Raw genomic sequence first — 23,930 nt, 5'->3', positions numbered from 1 at the left:
ACTTTGAATGCAAAAGCAGCAAAACGGTTTAGGCTAAGTGGAACACGAGTACCAAAAGCTTATAAAAATCTCACTGTACCTTACCTGCACATTTGCCATTTCGCTCTGTAACCGAACTCTCGCCTCTTGTGCCAGTGTCAGCTGCTGCTGGTACCATAGCCTGACTTGCTGCAGAGAAGCTATTTCTGATTGGGAGGCCTTGAGCTGGCTTGTCAGAGTGGCACGGTCCAATTGTACCTGCTGAAGCTGGCTCTGTAGTACTGTCATTTGTTGTTGAATAGCATGAACTGGGAAAAAAAATTAAACACACTTCAGAATAATAATTTGCAGGCCAGTTTCTTCTATTTACATTTTGCTTACATCAGCCACTTATTTAGTTTAAACTAATGTCCAGGACAATGTAACCAGACAGACAAAAACAAGCACATGACTACACCTTTCATAGTCAACTGGAAGGATAGCACAAAAATACTTACTAAACCTAACACACTAATTGTTCATGTAACTATTAAAATCTCTCCTGTCTAAACATTACTCAATTAGGCAATTATTATATAATATCTATAAAAGAACACATTGATTAAAAGGAATGGCTAGGAAACAGCAGAGAATGGGCCTTTTTCAGAGTGACAGGCTATAACAAAGTGTAGTTGCACAATATCAGTGTTAATGCTCCAATTATTTACAATCTATAACAATGACATGAAAATTGGTGCCAAATATATGGTACTCAAGATTGCTAATGTCTCCAATATAGGTAGGAAATTTGACAGGAGCAGTTAGAGGGCCTACAATTGAATATATACAGGTTAAATGGATGCAAACAAATTTGGCAGACTGACTATTACGAAGGAAAATGCGAATGTGTTCATTTTAGTGGGCAGAACATAAAAGATACTATTTGAATGGAGAGAGACTGCACAATTCTAAGGTACAGATAGACCGGAGTGTAAATGGTACGTAGAATTCCCACCCAGAACCACCCTCCACTGCATATCCCTGTAACCCTGCATCTCTCATGGCCGATCAGCCTAACCTGCACATCTTTGGACTGTGAAATGAAACCAGAGCACTGGGGGGGGAAAGAGATTGACTTCATCACAGGAAATGACATCACCAACCCAAACAAATAGAAAGTGGGAATTTTCAGCATTGCTTCACCTGATGCCCACTGAAGATGTTACCCAGTAGGGTAACAAAACACCTGAAAATGAGCCTCGCAGCTCAGCGAGCAATCCTACATCCAGAAAGGCAAATTAATTCTTTTCATTTGTTGCAAGAGTAATTGAATATAGAAGTAGGGACTTGTTACTCCAGTTGTACAGAGCATTTGTGAAATTTCATATGGAATAAAGTGTACACTTTTGTTTTCTTTTGAAATTGAAAACAGTGTTGTGCGCAGTTCAGAGAAGGTTCATTTGACTCATTGCTGGAATGAGGCAGTTAACCTATGAGGAAAGCTTGGACAGACTGGGCACAATATCCATTGGTGTTCAGAAAAATGGCAGACAATCTTATTGAAATATACAAGATCCTGAAATGATTTGTCAGGGTAGATACTGACAGGGTATTTCCTTGTGTGGAGAGAGAGTTAAAGAATAAGTGATCCTGCTTTAAAGGTATAGGTGAGAATTTCTGTTGGTATGCAGAATTCTCTTCTCCATATAGTGGAAACCATGTCAATGAATACATTCAAGGCAAAGTTAAGAGATTTTTGATAGACACAAGAAATCAAGGGCTATAGAGAGGGAAGACAGGAAAGTGGGATACAGACACAAACCAGATCAACCATGACAGAGCAAGCTTGAAGGACTGAATGGCTTAATACTGCTCCTAAGTCCCATATTCCTAACATTCTAAAATTCAATACTAACCAAACTAACAAAGTTTGGAAATTAAGAAAGAGTATGTAGCTAGTTAGGAAATTATACCTTGGGAGCTCTCTAAAAGCATAATTCACTGCTGAAAATTATAGAAGTATTTGCAACAGTTTAATGTGGAATTTTACATGGATTTCACGATACTATGAAGTCATTACACTTAAAATTCCATACAATTCAGGAGACAGAATGAACGGTCACATGAGAGATTGTACCAAGTCTATTAAAAATAATCTGGCTAGAAACTTACATTTATCTGACATCTTTAAAGAAACATCCTACGGTCTCCATAACTGGACAATGAGTTCCAGCCAGTAACATGAGAAACTGGATTCCCCATTTATGTTGAATTCATTATTCTACTTTGGGTTGATAGTGGTTTCATTGCCCCAAACCAGGGAGGGGTAGTAGGAAGGAGGGTAAGGATCAGTTTATTTAGCTACTCTTAGTGGGAAGAGTGAGAAAGAGAATGGGCTTGGGCTCCATGATGTCCCACAAGCCAACAGCCTCCAATACATATTAGGAAGGGTCACTGGACCTGAAACGTTAATTCTGATTTCTCTTCACAGATACTGCCAGACCTGCTAAACTTTTCCAGCAACTTCTGTTTTGTTTGTTTCCAATACATATTACTTGGGTGTATACAGGAAAAAGCAAAAAAGAGCAAGTTAATGGGTATCTGGCAAGAATCAGAACATCAGACATAGGAGAGGAGAAGACCAAAAAGCAGAAGCTATGACATGCTCCTAACTAAGCACAGATTCAATTATTCTGTAAAGACATACCGGAGTCATTTCTGCTGGAGAGTGCCTGCTGCATTTCTGTGACTTTTCCCACCAGTCTCTGGTATTGCTCCTCTGACACCTGAAGATCATTGTTGAGTGCAGCTAAGCTGGCATTCTTAGACTCGAGATTCGTCTGCAGCTCAATCATGGCCTGTTCGAGGCTGGAACATGTTTGTCGTAAGGTGTTTACTTCAGAGTTCAACAAACTCTGCTTTTCCTCACTGAGCACCTTCTGCTCATTTTGTGCCTGTAGTTGCGCATTTAAAGCTGCTAATTGGGCCTGCAATTCAGTCTTCTCTTTCAAACCCTTAGAAATTAAAAAGAATGTTCATGATGCCCTATTTACCCTTAATAAAGATTGGTTATACTTTTTCTTTAATTGCTTCAACATCAATGTCAGGATACCCCAGACTGAGCATGCAAGCTTCCTTTAAAGAAAAAATATGCAAACCGAATTCATATGAATACAAAGAACTTCACAGTTTTAGGAATTCAAAAAAAAATCTATTATCTACAAACCAAGTAAGTGACATTTTTGAAATTTTATATCGCTTGTGGGAGTTATAAAGAAGAAAGTACTTGCACAAATATTTCTAACACTACCATGGGCAGTCAAAAGCTTCCAAAACCTGAAATCACACCAGTTAAGCAAGGAATACCAAAAAAAGTGAATCCCCCCCCCCCCCCCCCCCATCTCCTTCTCCATTCACCCGCCACAACACACACACACACACACGTAAGACACAGTGACACATCTACAGTGCACTTCTTTGGATTCTCACAATTTAAATAGCATCTATAGAAACATAAAAACCTCCTTATTTTCAACAATACATCCAATGGATTAAAAAGGTCTATGGTTCAATTGGTTAACATTGAGAAAAGCACGTCAAAAAATGAAGAAGCATCTCATGAGCATCTACTAACTAGAGACAATCAAAAACTATTTGGGTAATTGAACCAAAAATCTACCTTGCTGCACGACAGTGATTTTAAATGTCAGGTCATTTTATTCTCTTCCCTTTTCTCTCTTGTCCAGCCCCTTCCCATCCCTCACCCCATCCTAAGCACAGCACAGGACAATGCAAATAGTATTTTTCACCTCGTTAGCTTCAGAAGACAGAGCTTCCAATTGCCCCTCAAGTCGCATTTTTTCTTTCAGAATTTGCATCAGGTCATCGTGGGATTCTGCCACAGAGCTTTCCACAGAGATACTGCATAACAAAATTATAACATAGCTGACTTAAAATACACCATTCACTTTGTAGTCATTTAAAAAACAAACAATTCCAGCAACCCCATTATATTTCGAATTCACATGCAACCCTCTAATTCTGTTTTATTTGTGGTAAATGGGTGCATATGCTCCACTAATACAACTCAAACTTTTGTTAATAGCTGTTCACAATGCATTGAGCATAGCATGAGACAAAATTGATCATAGTACCAATCTAGCTATTGTGCAATCAACAAGAGTTATGGTTTCATTTTCAAAAGCTTTAACCTTATTAACTCATGGGAACATTAGTATCACTAAGACAGGACCAACAGCAAATGCCCTCCCTTAAAAAGGAATCCAGTGATTCCACTGGGCTTTCAAAACAATCCAGGAACTTCCTAGTCACGAATAATGATAGTCATTCAGGCCGGAGCCCTTAGTCGTTCCCGATGAAGGGCTCCGGCCCAAAACGTCAATTCTCCTGCTCCTTGGATGCTGCCTGACCTGCTGTGTTTTTCCAGCAATACACATTCAACACCAACAATGATAACATATTTTATGATGTGGCAGTGCCGGTGTTGGACTAGGAGGACAAGGTTAAAAATCACAACACCAGGTCCAACAGGTTTATTTGGAAGTAAAACTTTCAGAGCGTTGCTCCTTCATCAGATAGTTAGTGTGGCAGGATCATCGGACATAGAAATGCTGTGATTTTATTTTATTCAATTCCTTCGATAACATGGTGGGAGCCAAGCCAGTTTCTCTAGGTTAATAGTTTAGACCTTTGCATTACTAGACAAGTAACAAAACTACTATGCTACTGTCCCTGCTATTATTGATGCAATAAACATTAAAATCAATAAAGGAATAGAATTAATATATTATTTATTTTGCCTTAGACTTTGAATTAACTTTTAGAATGGGAAACAAGGCCAGTCCCAAAAAAAGACATTCCCATAAGGGGAGGAACAGAATTAGGCCATTCAGCCCATCAAACCTGCTCCATCTTTCAATGAAATCTTGGCTTGATAACCCTCAACTCCACTTTCCTACTTTTTCCCCATGATACCTGGCTCCTTCATCGATTAAACATCTACCCATCTCAGGTCTTGAGTCCACTTAACGACCCAGTCTGGACAGCTCTGTGGTAAGGAATTCCAAATTCACTTCCTTTAGAAGAAGAAATTCCTCCTCATTTCTGTCTAAGGCAACCCCTTAGTCTGAGATTATGACCTTGGGTTCAGATTCTCCCACAAGGGGAAACACCCTCTCTGAATCCACCCTGTCAAGCCTCATAAGAATCTTTTATGTTTCAATAAGGTCACTACATGTTAAGGGAGGTGATGGCCTAATTGTATTACCATTAGAATTTTAATTCAGGCACCCACATTAAGTTCTGGGCACCCAGGTTCAAATCACACCATGGCAGATACTGGAATCTGAATTCAATAAAAACCTGGGATTAAGAGTCAAATGATGGCCATAAAACTGTTGCCTATTGTCAGAAAATGCCCTTTAGGGAAGGAGATCTGCCAACCTTACATAGCCTGGCTTACACGTGACTCCAGACTCTCAGCAATATGGTTAACCCTCTGGCCAATTTATGATGGGCAATAAATACTGGTCTGGCCAGTTACATCCACATCCAATGAATAATGAAAAAAACCTCTCACTCTTCCAAAATACTAATGAGTACAGGACCAGCCTAATCAACTTTTCACAATTCCACCATAAAACAGACCTATCTAGTGAACAGTTTCTTTTGCTGCCAGTCTAACCATTAGATGAGGTGAACAAAAGGGTTCACTATTCTAGGTTCAGTCTAACTCGTGTTTTGTATAATTGAGGTAAAAACAATGACTGCAGATGCTGGAAACCAGATTCTGGATCAGTGGTGCTGGAAGAGCACAGCAATTCAGGCAGCATCCAACGAGCAGCAAAAGCTTTTGCCCAAAACGTCGATTTTGCTGCTCGTCAGATGCTGCCTGAATTGCTGTGCTCTTCCAGCACCACTGATCCAGAATCTTGTATAATTTTAGCAAGTCTTCCCTGATTTTATGCTCCTTCTCTAAACATCAATGAACTTCACTTTTTTAAAAAATTGATATAGTCAGCATTTTATCAAATAAATATACGATAAGCATTATTAAGCCAATTTGATAAAATAGATGCGACATTAAGGGTATTTTGTCTTTTATCATTCTAAAGATTCTGATTGCAAAGTGCAATCCTTAAACATTTGGTTTCTATTAAGAGTTCACAGGTCATCTTAACAAAAGTTTTTTTGCTAGCATGTGTCCAATAAAATATTAAAATAGTGAATTTTCTTTTAACAATTCCTATGTCAAGTTCTTTAAGCATATCACCTGCTGGAAATACTGTCTCTCCGGCTCCGCACTGCTCCATTCACTTCCTGATGGTCGCTCTGATGCTCTGCTGCCGCAGCCTGTAACACCTCCCCAATAGAAGGAAACTGCCCTATATCGTTTGATAATATTTCTTGCCCATCAACAGTGTATGTGTTTTTTTGCCTGCTGTCCAGCGCGGACATGGTCCCATAAATACCAGTGGTAGATATACTGCTGTAAGAAGAACTATCACTTTCATTTTCATCTTGCCTCGCACCCAGATCGCTGCCATCTATCTCAGAGTTGTTGTCTTCAATATGCAATGAACTCTCCAATTTATCATTTTCTGATGCAAGGCCTATTTCAGATATGACCGATGTGGATGAACCAGTCCTGTTCTGGGATAATGTTTCCACACTGGAAGACCGCCCAATACTACTGCCGGCCTCTGAACTATCTGTTTTATAATCTGCAAGGGATCGTATTTTGCTGGTTTTTGAATGCCGCAAAGTCTTCTCATCTTTAAGAGCATTTGGCATTCCAAGGCTGCCCACTTTGGGTCCTCGTGGAACACTGGTCCTCAGGAACGAGTACTCCGTAGTCAAGTTGAGTGTATTGGCTCTTGGAAGTACTTCTGGGTGGAACATCAACTCTGGGTCCAATGTACTGCTGAGTCGATTTTTTGATTGCTTGGACTGAAAGATAAAAGTAAACACATTGTTCTGAAAAGGTGTTCCTCAACAACGCAAGTTTCCATTCTGTGAAATACATAAATGAGCCTTTTCAAACACTGCTGCCTTGTAAAATGGTAGCATTACTGGAATTTGGAAGTGCGAGAGGTGACTTGATTAAAATGTATAAGATTCTAAATGGTATTCTGAAGGTGGATGGAGAAAGTATATTTCCTCTTGTAGATCAGTGAAGACTAGAGAGTGCTGTTTTAAAATTACAGTTCATCTTATAAGACAAAGATGAGGAGAAATATTCTCTCAATTTGCAAATCTGGAACTCTGCCTCAGAGGAAGTGGAAGTTGAATCATGGAATATTTAAAGCAAGGTAGATTGATTCCCTTGTCTAACCAGACCCTAAGATTATCCAGAGTAGAGTCATAGAGATGTACAGCATGGAAATAGACCCTTCGGTCCAACCCATTCATGCCGACCAGATATCCCAACCCAATCTAGTCCAACCTGCCAGCACCCGGCCCATATCCCTCCAAACCCTTCCTATTCATACACCCACCCAAATGCCTCTTAAATGTTGCAATTGTACCAGTCTCCACCACTTCCTTTGGCAGCTCATTCCATACATTTACTACCCTTTGCATGAAAAAAGTTGCCCCATACGTCTCTTTTATATCTGTCCCCTCTCACCCTAAACCTATGCCCCCTAGTTCTGGACTCCCAGACCCCAGGGAAAAGACTTTGTTTATTTACCCTATCCATGCCCCTCAATTTTGTAAACCTCTAAGGTCACCCCTCAGCCTCCGACGCTCCAGGGAAAACAGCCCCAGCCTGTTCAGCCTCTCCCTATAGCTCAAATCCTCCAACCCTGGCAACATCCTTGGAAATCTTTTCTGAACCCTTTCAAGTTTCGCAACATCTTTCCGCTAGGAAAGAGACCAGAATTGCACGCAATTTTCCAACAGTGACCTAACCAATGTCCTGTACAGCTGCCACATGACCTTCCAACTCCTGTACTCAATACTCTGACCAATAAAGGAAAGCATACCAAACACCTTCTTCATTATCCTATCTACCTGCGACTCCACTTTCAAGGAGCTATGAACCTGCACACTAAGGTCTCTTTGTTCAGCCATACTCCCTAAGACCTTACCATTAAGTTCAAAGATTGTGAAAAGATTTGTAGCTCAGGTGCTCCGGTGCAAGCACTGAGGATGTCACCTAGACAGGGGACGAAACGTCTGCAACACAAATTCCCAGCTCGGCGAACAGAACCACAACAATTACCATTAAGTGTATAAGTCCTGCTAAGATTTGGTTCCCAAAATGCAGCTCCTTACATTTATCTGAATTAAACTCCATCTGCCACTCCTCAGCCCATTGGCCCATTTGGTCAAGATCCTGTTGTAATCGGAGGTAACCCTCTTCACTGTCCACTACACCTCCAATTTTGGTGTCATCTGCAAACTTACTAACTGTACCTCTTATGCTCGCATCCAGATCATTTATGTGAATGACAAAAAGTAGAGGACCCAGCACCGATCCTTGTGGCACTCCACTGGTCACAGGCCTCCAATCTGAAAAACAACCCTCCACCACCACCCTCTGTCTTCTACCTTTGAGCCAGTTCTGTATCCAAAATGGATAATTCTCCCTGTATTCCGTGAGACGTAGCCTCGCTAATCAGTCTCACATGGGGAACCTTGTTGAACGCCTTACTGAAGTCCATATGGATCACATCTACCACTCTGCCCTCAATCCTCTTTGTTACTTCCTCAAAAAACTCAATCAAGTTTGAGAGACATTATTTCCCATGCACAAAGCCATGCTGACTATCCCTAATCAGTGCTTGCCTTTCCAAATAGATAGGCATGTGGAATTAAAAACACAGCCAAATCATTTAGTCAATCTTATTGAATGGCACATCAAGTTTTTGGGCAGAGTGGGCTATTTCTGCTCCAATTATATATGCTCATATTTAACAGCCATTGTAACCAGAACAACAAAAGAACTTTCTTTCATTATTTACTAAGTTCTATATGGTTAAATGAGTTCAAGTCTTCTTCCTGGCCTCACTTATCAATTTATTTTACCCTATAATACTTGATTAGTTTTCTCCTTAGCCTAACTGAAGCCTCAATTTTCAAACCCTAGCATCCATGCTTCCTTCTACCCTAATATCAGCGACAGAGCCTGCATGAACCTCTGACTTGCTACGTCCACTGAAAGACACAGATGGCACCTTTGATTAATGTCTCACCTGACACCAACGTAACAACTTCTGACCTGCATCGCAAATATCAGCTTAGACTGCACTCAAATCCTAAAATGGGACTTGAATGCACACAATCTTTCACCTTCACTGCTGAGCCAAGTTGACATTGATTAATTATAAGTTGTGTAGGGTCGCAAATGAAGTAGAAATAAAGATCAGCCGTATCTCTTGCCCCTCTCCTACCAGTTTTATTCCAGCACACTTACTCTCTGCTGTTGTCTTTGCACTCTGTACTGCTTAAGCTGCTCTTCAAGACGTCGTTGAGCCTGTGAGCGTATCTGTTCTTCATTCTGTTCTTTCAAAGGAGGATCCACAGTACCTGATTTCAAAACAAAATCATAAATTCAAACCACCTATATAACTCTTAAATCTACTTATAATGCAAACAAGCAGAATTACAATTAAAATTATAGCAAAATTTACTCTCAACGTTGTTTAGTTAGAAAAATGTCTAGACTGTTTATAGGTTTCGTTTGCTAAAGCTTCAACTTTTTTTTTCAAAAAAAAAAAACCCTTCACCTGAAATATTCATAAATACTTTCCACTTCATCTTTTCAAGACTTGCACATTGCCATGGTCACCTCAATTCTCAAACTAGACATAATCTCCACTTTTGCACAGACAAGCAGCCTCAGTTAAACTAGGTCATATATGAAATACTCCTTTCACTTGTTAAATTCTCTTTCCTTTAATTATGATAATGTTTTTATCTTTTTTAAAAGATTATAACTGGGTTGGCTTTTACTGCCATTTCAGGCAATATATTCCACATCATCACAACCCACTGCATTAAAAATAAAATATGTTGCCCCCTCATATATCAGGTGCTTTTGCTGAAAAACAAAAGCCAGTCATCACAGATTTGAGTATCTGTAGACTCATCATTGGAAACTGTTTCTTCTCATTTAGTTTATCAAAAACCTTCATGATTTTGAATACCTTTATTCAATCCGGTCTCATCAAAAGAAGAAAGTCACACAAAAATACCAGAATCTAAACCTTACCAATGTTTCAGGTTGCACAATCTGGTCAGAATTTGTTTACTTTTCTTAAGACCATATTGAATACCTCCAAGTAATAACTTGCTTTGTATCCTTCTTCCATTAGAGGGGTAGGCGATGAGAGTCAGATGAAAATGAATAGAGACTCGCTTAGTGTGGCAGCTCAGTAAATTAACTGTATAAACAATTGGAATGTACAGAAATTCACTACTAAAAGCAAATTGCAAAAAGTGCTATGGTTATATTGAGATAGCTCTGAAAAGATCGGTTATATAACTAGACAAAATCTCACTGCATTTTATTTAATACATTTTTATAGAATCTATGTTACCTACATATTGCAAGAACCAACCTGTAAATCAGAAATAAAAAAAAAATTCAGACAGTGCAATGTGGCACGGTTGCATTCGCAATCTCTATCTAGATGACCTGAGAGATCTACTAGTGATTTGCTGGGCAATTTTTACCAAGAGATGAGCATATCTTGAGAGTTTGTGGTGACATGCAAGCCAAAATCAGGTAAGGAGTAGGAGATTTTATTTTACCATAAGATATAGGAGCGGAAGTAAGGCCTTTCGGCCTATCGGGTCCACTCCGCCATTCAATCATGGCTGATGGGCATTTCAACTCCACTTACCTGCATTCTCCCCGTAGCCCTTAATTCCTTGTGACATCAAGAATTTATCAATTTCTGCCTTGAAGATATTTAGCGTCCCAGCCTCCACTGCACTCTGTGACAATGAATTCCACAGGCCCACCACTCTCTGGCTGAAGAAATGTCTCCGCATTTCTGTTCTGAATTTACCCCCTCTAATTCTAAGGCTGTGTCCACGGGTCCTAGTCTCCTCGCCTAACGGAAACAATTTCCTAGCGTCCACCCTCTCCAAGCCATTTTCTGACAGATGTGGGTGGAATACTTCTATGGCTATTTGTTACTTTTCTATTAGCCCACAATTTAAAATTTCCGTTTGCTGTGATGAGATTTGAATTTACAACCTCTGAGTTATCAGTCCAGAACCACAATTACTACCAGTACTGTACCCCAAATCCTGGTCCACATGGAAATCTGTGCACTAAGTAGCTCAAGATTCACACACACAGCACATTGACTCTTACAGTTATAGGTGGTCAGTGACTTGGTAACATCTGAAAGTAAAAGTTAACAGAAGCCAAGAAAAATGCAATTGAGATTCCAGTAATGGCAAGCTGTCTTCCTGCGAGACTCCTTGCAGGAATATTTGCATCATTTATGAATACAGGTAGGGTGCCTGATGATTGGAGGGTGGCTAATGTTGTATCTTTGTTTGAGAAAGTTTGTACGGAGAAACAGGGCAACTACAGGCCAGTGAGTCTAACTTTGGTCGTGAGTGACTTGTTGGAGATAATTATAAAAGATAGGATTTATGGATGTTTAGAGAGGCAAAAATTGATTAGTGCGAGGGAAATCATGTCTCTCAAACTTGACTGAATGCTTTGAGGACATTACTAAAAAGATTGATGATGGCAGAGCAGAAGACTTTGTTTATTTGGATTTTAGTAAAGCGTTTGACAAAGTTCCACATGGTAGACTAATTAGTAAAGTTAGATCATATGAGATTCAGGGTGAGCTTGCCAATTGGATACATAATTGGCTTTTCAACAGGCAATACAGTGCGACGGTGGAGGGCTACTTTTCAAACTGGAGGCCTATAACCAGCGTTGTTCCATAGGGATTGGTTCACTTCCTCTTTTGTTTCTCATTTAAATGAATGATTTCTATGAGAATATAGAAGGCATGGTTAGTAAGTTTGTGGACGACAACAAAATTGGTGGCATAGTAGACAGTGAAGAAGGTTTTCTAAGACTGCAAAAGGGATCTTGATCAAATAGGTCAATGAGTTGAAAAAAAAACAAGGTGGAGTTCAATCTGGATAAAATGTGAGGTATTACATTTTGGTACAACAAACAAGTTTAGGGATTTTACAATTAATGGTAGGGCCTTGGGTAATGTTCCTGAAGAAGGGCCTGTGCCCGAAACGTCGAATCTCCTGTTCCCTGGATGCTGCCTGACCTGCTGTGCTGTTCCAGCAATAAAGTTTCAACTTTGATCTCCAGCATCTGCAGACCTCACTTTCTCCTTGGGTAATGTTGTAGAACAAAAGGACCTAGGCATGCAGATACATAATTCTTTGACGTTTTTGTCACAAAGGCATTTAGCATGCTGGTCTTCATTGCTCAGTCCTTTGATTATTGGAGTTGGGAAGTCATATTGAAATTGTACAGGCGCCTCTTTTGGATTACTGTGTCTAGTTCTGGTCACCCAGTTATACAAAAAGGGTATTATCAAGCTGGAGAGGGTTCAGAAGAGGTTTACCAAGATGTTGCCGGGCATGCAAGTTTTGAATTATAAAGAAAGGCTGGATGGGCCGAGCTACTAACCACTTCATTGTTTTACAGGATAGTGTTGATGTGAGCTCTGTACGAGTTGCAGCCCCCGTGAGAATTTTCATTTAAGGAATTAGAAGGAGCAAATAGAGTTCTACAAGAAATATTGTAGTTGGTCTGTTTTAATTTTCTTGAATTTAGTTGGTTGTAAAACACTGGTGCATCAGAGGTTGAAAGGTGACTTGAAAGAAGTTTATAAAATAAATGAGAGGTATAGATAGAGTTAATGGTGGTTATCTTTTCTCTCAGGCAGGTGTTTTTGAGACTAAGGGGCACATTTTTATGATAAGAGGAGAGAGATTTAAAAAAAAAAAGACAGGAGACACCAATTGGACTTTTAAATAGAGAGGGTAGTTCGCGTGTGAAATGAACTTCCTTAGGAAGTGGTGGATGTGGATACAATTACAAATGTTTAAAATACATTTGGATAGATATGTGGATGGAAAAAGGTTTGGAGGCAGGTGGGGCTGGTTTAGTTTGGGGTTATGTTCAGCATGGACTGGTTGGACTGAAGGATCGATTTCTGTGTTGTAAGACTAAGCTACAGGATCAGAACGGCCTCAGATCAATCTTCAGCTGGTGTTGAGTTAGCTCACAATTCATAGCAAGAGGCAAAAAGATACCATTGGGCTCAACACCATAATATTTCTTCAGATGCTGGCAGAGGTTGGTGATGGGATTGAAGAAAAATGAGACATTTAAAATGAATTTAGTAAATCCTGATTGATTGACATTTGTGGACATCAAGTGAGGAAAAAAGGTGGATTCGGCTGTAATAACCCTCAGGACACTTGCTGAACAATAGCAGCTATCTGCACAAACCTTCACCTGTATAAATGTCTCACAATAGGGAGCCAACGTAGCTGAAGCAGAACTCATTCCGCAGCAGAAACAGACCTGTTGGAAACTGTGAAGGCATTATAGCTCCTTAATCTATCGAAAGGATGATATAACATCACATTATACCAACGATTTAAATGTCACACATACCCAGCGATATCAACCATGAATGTACATTTAAATTTAATAGGTCAGTAAGTCCAATGACAAAATAAATTGCATAGGCCTGGTGACTTTGTAAACAAAAAAAAATTACTTCTCATTTCAAACTAGCAACAGCCTGAATGTCAGCATACTAACATCTGAGTTCTCAAAGCCCTGCTACAGCTAATCTCCATCAAACCAAAGAGCTGACTGGGGTTACACAACTTCTCACAGTGTCAACCTCACCACAGATCCACCAACATAGTAGCTTAATTGAAGGTCTGGGCAAATGGCTTCATAGTGAGGGAATAAGATTGGGATTTTGTTTTTCTCTGCTGTGCAGATGGATCACTAAACAGGAGACCGTAAACACTGCACAATCAACAAGCTGATTTTGGCAGGGAAATAATTTCAATCTTTAGCTGCAATTGTAACAAACAGGAATTGATATCAAACTCAAAGTACTAAGAATTTGAACTCTCATAATGACCAAATTCAGTAAATATAGATACCTCATATCTGGATTCAAAACATTTTCATTAATACAAACTATGTGGCTCATGGTATAGACATACAAACAAGAAACACAAAGCTGAAAAACATTGCAAACAAAAATAAATCAAAGGCATTGGAGTTTTAGAGCAGCAGCATACAATGTTACACAAAGCTGGGCTTAGTTTGTGTTTTACAACCAACTAAATTCCAGAAAATTAAAACAGACCAACTACAATATTTCTTGTAGAACTCTATTTGCTCCTTCTAATTCCTTAAACGAAAATTCTCACGGGGGCTGCAACTCGTACAGAGCTCACATCAACACTATCCTGTAAAACAATGAAGTGGTTACTACAAGCTTGGACTGATCTTCCAACTTTGCCCATTCTCCAACAGCAAGGAATATCATCCAAAACTGCACAAACAGAAAAAGTTGTCAATGTTGTCTTATAAAATACACACTATAAAAGTAACAAAAAGGTTGAGTTAACGTGCCTGAATTGGCCACGCTATAATTGATGCGGCTTGCTACTTTGTCACCATTTGCTTTAAGAATGCAGTCAAGGTGCACTGCAACAACTATTGGAAAGCGGATTTAAAAATTTGTCATCTATGATGCATTTTTAAAAAACAGATTCTTATAATGCAATATTTATATTGCTGTAGTGTTAAATACTGGCCTCACATCATCTGGTTATTTTAAAAATCTGCCAAGGAAGAGACATCAGAGAGGATCCACACCAAATCTGGTCCAACAGCAACCTACTAAGTGGATAAATAAAGAATCTGGAAAAACAGGTAATTTTGATTTTGTTGCATTTCATTATATTAAAGGAACACATTTAATGTGTAACGCAAAAGGTTTCTACAGGATTGTAGAACAAAAGTTGAAAATTGCATTATACTGAATCATAGCAGCTGCTACACAACAAATTGAAACAAATTTCAACTTGTCTAAAACTTTGCTATCTACAGCTGCATTAAACCTCATGTACCCCCTTATCTCACCAACCTGCATTGACTCTCTGTTAAATTGACTTAAATACAGAATCAATGTACTCATTTGCTATAATGGCTTCATCTCACCTCTGCTACTGCCATTAGCTCTATTGTGGTGACAATTTCCAAAATCATTCATGGAAGTCAATTCTGCTATTTGTACAGATGCAGAGAAGTATCTTGTGACAGGAGGTATGAAAAACTCCCAGCTTAAAACATGAATGCCATTCCTAAAAAGAGATTTCTATGGTAGCACATGCAAAGAAAGAGACAGCACATGGAGTTGCCAGCTCGATCAAGCAAGCTTTAAAAGCATGCCAAAATTTGGCAGAGAGTAAAGTTCAAAAGAGGAGGAAGGAGGGTGGAAGAGCCACCTCTATAAATAAATGCTTACACAAATCGGTTTCTTGCATAGGAAGACTTATAATGAGCGACTGCAAAGCTTCACATTTTTGAACAAGCATCTCAGATTTAGCTGCCTGAGGACTCTTTAAGTTGTCATGGAAACCATCCACACCTGGGGAAGGCTGTGTGCACTCATCAGATCTGCACATTGGTGGCTGACTTTCTGGTGAGGTAGAGACTGCTTGGGGAATGTCAGAAGGCCCAGTGGACCTGTAAACGGACTTGGATCCATTCTGACAACCGTCTCCTTCACCATCAGCACCTTTACCACTGGAAGCACACAGTTGCTGGATCTCGCCCTCATGTTTGCCTGAGATACTGCTGGCGTCCATAGCTGCTCCAATGCTTGGCACCTTATCAGTACTGTTCACATAGGTACCTATGAAAAATGAAGCACAGTTAGCAACTAGTACCATCCTATTCTACACTTAACACCAACTGAAAAGTGAAGCTCAACTTATTTTTCCCACTAGTCTTCTCACCATTAGCAAGCTTGTGGCCTTTTTTTTAAAAAAAAAATTCAATGATTTGATATTTTAGATGGGGGGGGAAAGAAGTGGGGAGTGAATTTGGGGAAGGAAATTGAGAAAACAGAAAGCAGGCAAAGTCTTGGAACAAATACTTTTATTTTGTCTCAAAACGCTCATCTGCACACACTGGGTAGAAAGCATCAAAGCATAAAACCATTGCTTGCTTAGTATCACTGGTAATTTTCCAATTTACATCTATTTTATAGTAGCTCAACATTATGTCATAGCTTTCATTTCTTTTCAACTTTCTTTTACAAAAAGAGATGTGGACTTTCAGTGCCAGGAGAAGTAAAAAGCTTATCTTTCTGTACATAAAAAAAAAACAAGTCCAGAACTATATACTGTAATGCTACCAGGATTCAGATCTAAATCAAAATTGTTCAGTATTATGAACTGACAATAAAGCACAAAAGTTGCCATTCTCTTTTGAGAAGCACCATTCACATTCTAAAAATCAGGATAACGTTCTTTAAAGTTCAATCGAAGTAACATCATCCCAAAACAACAACTTCCACTACCCAAAAAGAAAAAGGCAGCAGATGCATGGACTCGACACCATTTGTATGTCAGAAACAAAACCAGAAGTTGCTGGAAAAGCTCAGCAGGTCTAACAGCATTGGTGAAGAGAAATCAGAGTTAACATTTCTGGTCCAGCTCTGAGGAAGGGTCACTGGAGCCAAAATGTCAACTCTGATTTCTCTGCATAGATGCTGCCAGACCTGCTGAGCTTTTCCAGCAACTTCTGTTTAATTTACAGCACCCACAGTTCTTTTGATTTTTATATACCAATTCTACGTTCCCCTCCAAGTCTGCACTATTCAGACTTGGAATATGTTGCTGTCCCTTCATCGCTGCTGAATCAAAATCCTTGAACTCCTTTCAGAACAGCACTATGGATACACCGACACCCCAAGTACTGCAGCAGTTGAGAAAGGCAGATCACCACCACCTTCTCCAGGACAATTAACAATGGATGATAAATGCTGACCCACATTCCATAAACAAATATAAAAAAAACTATGAACTTGTGGACAAGAAAAATACCACCAGATTGTTCACTTTTTGTGTCAACCAGTTTGTTTCTGAAGCTACTGGATACTCTTGGCACAAACTTACTTTATACATTTTCAGCTGAGATGAGCAGCAATCATTCATAGCTGAAAATGTGTTGCTGGAAAAGCGCAGCAGGTCAGGCAGCATCCAAGAAGCAGGCGAATCGATGTTTCGGGCATGAGCCCTTCTTCAGGAGAAGAAGGGCTCATGTCCAAAACGTCGATTCTCCTGCTCCTTGGATGCTGCCTGACCTGCTGCGCTTTTCCAGCAACACATTTTCAGCTCTGATCTCCAGCATCTGCAGTCCTCACTTTCTCCTAGGAATCATTCATAATGTCAGACACATCATTACCAAAGTAACATTCAAAACAAGCTCAACTTCGTTACAATAAGACCAACTTGGTGTAACCTCAATCTGTGCAAGTAGTTATCACAAGTGACAGTTATGTTAACAAAGCTCTCCAACTTTGGTATGAAAACACCGACCCACTTTTCCCTTTCTGTTCCAAGCATTCTAGATACAATAACAGCACAACTTCCATGCCAATAAGTAGTGTCACTGATAATAATTGCTTTGCATGTGTTAATTTAATAAACAAAGACTTCCAAGGAGAATGAAACTGGCTGGTATATCAATTTTATATGCTACAAAATGACTTCAACACACAATGATGGCTTCAGTCAGGTTTACAATTATTGTATTTCAGATTATCCTATTAGCTGGTACATCTTAAAGAAAAAATAAAGTTAACATATGAACCAAGTTAATGAATTTTACTTAGATATCTATAACAGCCAAGCCAAACAACTGGAACAAAATCAATGATCAAAAGGAAAAAAAAAGTATCCACAATAATGAGCTGCAGGCAGAAAATATCAGGAGGTACCTATGGCATAAAACCTCTGCATAAACTAGTGTCGTGTTAGAGTGGCTTGCTTGCATTTTCAGGCGATCCATCAAAAAGACAAGTTATTTTTCTTTAATATTAGATACCAAGAATAAAAATGCCAACATATACATCAGTAGAAAGCAGTTTTCCTTCAAACTAATATTGAATATGTCATGTTTAATCAATAGAAGAGGCCTTAAAACATTACCCTCCTCATTTGTCCTTGGGATTGTTAGGAAGAGGCGGGTGTGGACTGTACCTTTAACAGAGTTAAAAGCAACAGAACTACCTTACAAAACCAAGTGTTCTGAAAATAACTAAAATAATATTTGGTTGAACAACTCGATTAGCTGGTTGCTTGGAAATGACAAAACAGATTTGAATTAGGTCAATCAGTTTAAATTATACCCCAAAAAAATACCAAACTCCAATCCAGTTTGGATTTAGTATATCGACAATCTTAAATGCCAATGACAATCTGATGCTTTGGGGGTACAAGACCAGGGAAAATTGAACAGTTGAGAAGAGAACTGCCAAGCTACCAACATGTAAAGACTGTCTGAAAAATAGCTCTTTAAAAAGTACCTTTATCGATCAGAAACCTGTGAAGCAGAATCCCCAAGAAGAAAAGATGACATGAATACAGAAGAGAATCAAAAGCTGTTTGGTTTTGAGATAAGAAGTTTTGGACATCTTAATTGGGAGTTTTATCAGACTAGTATTTGGAAGAGGGAGGGAAAAGATAGGTTAGAGGAAGTAAATATAGTTGTTAGTTAATTATTCTCTATTTTAAGAAATAAAATTGGTAATTTTTACTTTAAAAATAGTTCTTGGCCTTTTGAATTTTCACAGATTACTGCACGGGACACATCTTTTCTGTATTGCTGCTTTCAATTAAGCAGGAGGGTTTACCCAGTGTCATAACAGGATGCAAGCATGGTTACTGAAGCCAGCATTTGTTGCCCATTCCAAAGTGCCCTGAAGAATTTGGTGAGGAGTAGCCACCTTTAACTGTTAAAGTTCATATAGTGCAGGACACCCACAGTGCTGTTTCGAAAGAATTCCAGGATTTTGACTGAGCAACACTAAATCAATGGTACAGTTCCATGTCAGGACTGAGAGTGGCTTGGAAAGGAAGCTGTAGGTAGTGGGATTCCCAAACATCAGCTACCTCATCCCTCTAGGTGATAGAGGTCATGAGATCGGAAGATGCTGTCCAAGTAGCGTTGGCAAATTGTTGCAGTACATCTTATAGATGGTATTATATCCAATCAAACAAATGACTTCTACCTTTTACCAATCTGTATAAAAACTATTTTGTAAAACTGGGTTTCACAACAAAATGGACTAATGGTATTATCACCAGACTACTAACCTAGAAACTCAGGTAATGTTTTGGGACTTGGGCTCAGATCGCACCATTGCAGATGGATTTGAATTCAGTAAAAGTCCAGATTGAAACGATGACTGCAAAACCATTGCCGACTGTCAGAAAAACCTATTTGGTTGTCTAACATATGTGACTCCAGACCCACAGAAAAGTGGATGACTCTTAACTGTCCTTGACAATTAGGGATGGCCATTAAATGCTGGCATGGGCAGAGCTGCCTACATCCTGTAAAATATTTTAAATGAAAATGCTTCCCAAATTTCCATTTTTCCAATATTTCCTAACTTGCTTGGTGAATAACCTCCACTGAATGCAATCGTTAAAGTTGCATATTACGCAAGCTTATATTTTATTTTGCTTTGGCAGGATAATAGTTATAGCTACCTAAAGTTCATAAAGGTTAAATCCAAAAACAGCAATCTGTGAATTCAATTTCAAAAATATAATAATTTATGACAATGTTACAGACACAATCATGAATCTTTCCAGAGACTCACTGCAACCCAGCTGACTCACTAATATCCTTCAGGGAGGGAAGTCCATGACTTCTATTGGGGACTCTAGTGACTACATGATTGACAAATTAACATCACTTAAAACAAGCCAGGAAGCCAGTCAGTTATAATTAACTGGTTCAAAGGATTTACCACATGGATTATGACATACAAACATATGGAAAAGTAGGCCATTCAGCCATTCAAGTTTGCACTACTATTCAATAAAATCATAGTGGATCTGTTTGTGTTCTGAATTCCACATTCCCAACTTCCCTGATAACCTTTGATTCCCCTTGCTGACCAGAATCTACCTACATTCGCTTTAAAAATATTCAATGACTTACATATTTGAACTGAATCATCCACTCTAAACTTCAATGGAAACAACCCACTCATTCTATTTATCAATGTATTAAAATCTCCTCTTAACCACCTCCAACATATTCCTTCCTCAAATAGAGAGACTAAAACTACACGCAGCATTTGAGTTGCGGTCTCTCCAATGCTCCTAATTAGCTGAAGCCTAACATCCTTATTTGTATGTTCAAAACCTTTCAAATAAAGAATAGCATTCCATTAGACTGCTTGATCACTTGCTGTACCTGCATACTAACTTTGTGTGTCTCAGGTACGAGAACATCTCAATACCTGTGCACCTCAGAATACTGCATTCATTTGTCATTTATAGAATACTTCATTCTTCCTGCCAAATGAACAAATTCACATTATATTGTCAGATTTTTGACTCACTAAATCTATATTCTTTTGCATCCTTGTTGTCTTCACAATGTACTTTTCTACTTATCTTTGCATCATCTGCAAATTTAGCCATCATGTCTTCAATCCTCATATATAAGTCACTGGGAATTTTTTTAAAGTGGAGGACTCAGCATAGACACTTCTAGGAACTCCACTTATCAAATCCTGCAAATGACCATTTATACAGTGTTCCTAATTTCTGCCAACCAAACTTCCATCCATGCTGATGTTTATCACCTACACCACAAGCTCCTAATTTGCAGGATAACATTTGATGTGGAATCTTGTCAAATGGAAATCCAAGTGCAGTACATCAATGAGGCCCCTCTTTCCCCATAGAATACTTCAAAGAATTCCAAAAAAGTGGTTAAACACTATTTCCCTTTCACAAAACCATGCTGTCTCTTCTCAGTGTCAAGAAGTATGGCACTGGAAAAGCACAGCAGGTCAGGCAGCATCCAAGCAGGAGAGCTGACGTTTCAGGCATAAGCCCTTTATCAGCAACGTCTCTTAGAATGTAGTGGTGTTGGGCTGCTTAGCACGGAGTAATTCAACATACACAATTATTTCAACCTGCCAATATCACAGAAATCCAGTGAACAAGTTAAAAAAAAAAAAGGCTTTGGATATTTTCCCTTTGGAAAATTGTTCAGAGAAAGCTTTAAGTCACTTATAATGAAAACAGTAATGTTGGACTTGTATAGGGCATGACATCCCAAAGTTCTTTATGCATAATGAAGGATTTCCACAGTTGCTGTTGGAATGTCAGAAACCGGACAACCGAATTTCAAAGTTTCACAAACAGCATTGCTATTATAATCACAAATACATTTGATGAGGAATAAATATTGGCCAGGAAATTGAAAATAATTCCATCTCTGGGTGGAAATGATTCTTGGCACTATTTTGAAGCACAATAAAGAGGGAGGATGGTCTTGGATTAAGCACCTTGCCAGGAAGATGTTAGCTCCAAAAGGTGCAACACAGACTGGAGTGTTCTAGTTTCTGGAATGTGGGACAATTGATGCATGAAGGTGGTTGCATTTGTTCATCTTTAAGGCAGTTATTTAGGACAATGACCACCAACCTGACTGCAACCTATGGTCCGGCCCCCATACCAATTCAAAAATTCAGATTTTTTTTCTTTACTTGATAGCTAGCAGCTCTCAATTACCTATGACTCCAAAGACATGTTTTGCATTCCAGAGTACTAGGGTGGGGAAAATCATAGCTGTTGTAGCTGTGACTGGTTCAAATTGGTTACAACTTTGCCAATGCAAACTAGGAGCTGAACACAAAGGGGCAGCATTGCATCACTCTGTTTCAGATACAAGATTTTCAGGTTTGATTACCCATCATAATTTGTGTATACATGTAAAAACATTGTTCACTTGAAACCTGTCAAATAACCTTTTACTCCACACTTTCCAATGTGTTATTGCAATAATATTATATCATATAGCAGCATTCCATCAATCTGAAACAAGTCAACGTTGATGAGATTTGAAAGCTCATACATTGTAGCTAATTTCTTCAAAATACGTTGGTAATTTTTGAAATACTGTTCTATGAATTGAATTGCACTTTGACGTTACTGTTAGCCTACTTTCCGCCTGCACCTGTTTGATGAATCCATTTAAAGAATGGCACCTAAATCTAAGCTTCTGTACTGTATAATGCTATGATTCAATACTGCTTCCCTCTAGATAGGCAGCTGACACACTGGTGCATACGTAAACAATTAGGGTTGGGCAGTCAAATGTCAACTGCTACACGATTTGATTGGCCTGGCCACAAATATTTGCCTTGAAGTTCTTCAAATTGCGTGTCTTACTTGTCTTCACCAAGAATGACTTTTCCTATCAACTAAGGCCACTCAGAGTGAAAATAAAATCAAATTCCAGGGTCCTGTGCTTGAACAAGGGGGACTACAGTAGAATGAGGGAGGACTTGGCTAAAGTAGACATGAAACAAAGATTTTATGGTGGGCCAGTTGACGAGCAGTGAAGGACTTTCAAAGAAATTTTCCAAAGTGCTCAGCAAAAGTATATTCCAGTGAAAAGGAAGGACTGTAAGAAGAGGGATAATCTGTCACGGGTGTCTCAGGAAATAAGGCAGGCTATCAAATTGAAAGCAAAGGTATACAAAGTAGCCAAAAACAGCATGTAACTAGAAGAATGGGAAAACTTTAAAGGTGAACAGAAAGCCAATAAAGAGGTATAAAGAAAAGAGAGAGAGTAGGAGAAAAAAACTAGCACAGAATATAAAGACAGATAGCAAAGGTTTCTATGGAAAAAAAAGTGGCTAAAGTGTACACTGGTCCTTTAGAGGATGAGAAGGGTCATTTAGTTATGGGATATTATGAAATGGCCGAGGCATTGAACAGGTATTTTCTATCAGACTTCCCAGTGGAGGATACTACTAGCATGCCAGTAAGTGACGAAGATGGTGAGGACCTGGAAATAATCATTATTACAGAAGAGCTAGTGTTGGGCAAGCTAATAGAGCTAAGGATAGATAAGTTTCCTAGCCCTGATGGAATGCATCCAAAAGGTACTAAAGGAGATGGAAGGAGAAATAGCAGGTGCACTGGCAGTAATTTTCCAAAATTCACTGGACTCGAGGCAGACCCAGATTAGAAAACAGCAAATGTGACGCCACTGTTTAAAAAGGGAGGTAGACAAAAGATGGGGAATTATAGACCAGTTAGCTTAACCCCTGTAGGGGGGATGATGCTCGAGTCTATTATCAAGGAAGAAATAGCAAGGCATCTCTAAAGAAATTGTCCCGTTGGACAGATACAGCATGGGTTCATGAAGGGCAGGTCATGCTTGACAAATCTTTTGGAATTCTATGAAGACATTTCAAGCAAGGTGGACAACGGGGACCCAGTGGATGTGACGTACCTAGGTTTCCAAAAGACCTTAGACAAGGTGCCACACATGAGGCTGCTGCAGTATTAGGGTGGATAGGGGATTGGTTGACTAACAGGAAGCAAAGGGCGGGGATAAATGAGTGCTATTTGGCTGGCAAATCCTCAGGGATGTGTGTTTGGACTGTAATTTACAATTTATATAGATGATTTGGAGTTAGGTGTACTGTCATGGAAATAAGGCAGGCTATCGAATCGTGTATGGTATCAAAGTTGGCAGATGACACGAAGATGAATGGCAGACCAAAAAGTGCAGAGGATTGTGAAACTTTGCAGAGGAAGATACATACATTGAATGAGTGGGCAAAGGTCTGGCAGATGGAATACAGTGTTAATAAAATGAAAGCACACATTTTAGTAGAAGTAACAGTAAAAAGATT

The 23,930-nt window shown here is 39.1% G+C and overlaps 1 protein-coding gene across 3 annotated transcripts in view; it reads right to left on the bottom strand.

Annotated features, from left to right (window-relative positions):
* golga3 (golgin A3) overlaps positions 1 to 23,930 on the bottom strand; it is a 77,362-nt gene that overhangs the window by 32,483 nt on the left and 20,949 nt on the right. The window contains exons 3-8 of one of the 3 annotated variants that reach the window (XM_043715436.2): positions 15,489 to 15,878; positions 9,398 to 9,510; positions 6,251 to 6,927; positions 3,768 to 3,879; positions 2,666 to 2,972; positions 85 to 287 (exon numbers count right to left, since the gene is read on the bottom strand). In XM_043715436.2, coding sequence (XP_043571371.2) covers positions 85 to 287; positions 2,666 to 2,972; positions 3,768 to 3,879; positions 6,251 to 6,927; positions 9,398 to 9,510; positions 15,489 to 15,878 — 1,802 coding nt within the window. The remainder of the gene's footprint in view (positions 1 to 84; positions 288 to 2,665; positions 2,973 to 3,767; positions 3,880 to 6,250; positions 6,928 to 9,397; positions 9,511 to 15,488; positions 15,879 to 23,930) is intronic. The other 2 variants (XM_043715439.2, XM_043715440.2) reach the window with 2 other exon arrangements.

The sequence above is a fragment of the Chiloscyllium plagiosum genome, unplaced genomic scaffold (genome assembly GCF_037043375.1).
Source record: "Chiloscyllium plagiosum isolate Xiang-an unplaced genomic scaffold, Cpla_swu_hap1 HiC_scaffold_24, whole genome shotgun sequence".
NCBI lineage: Eukaryota > Metazoa > Chordata > Chondrichthyes > Orectolobiformes > Hemiscylliidae > Chiloscyllium > Chiloscyllium plagiosum.
This window is presented reverse-complemented; position numbering and strand designations above follow the sequence as displayed.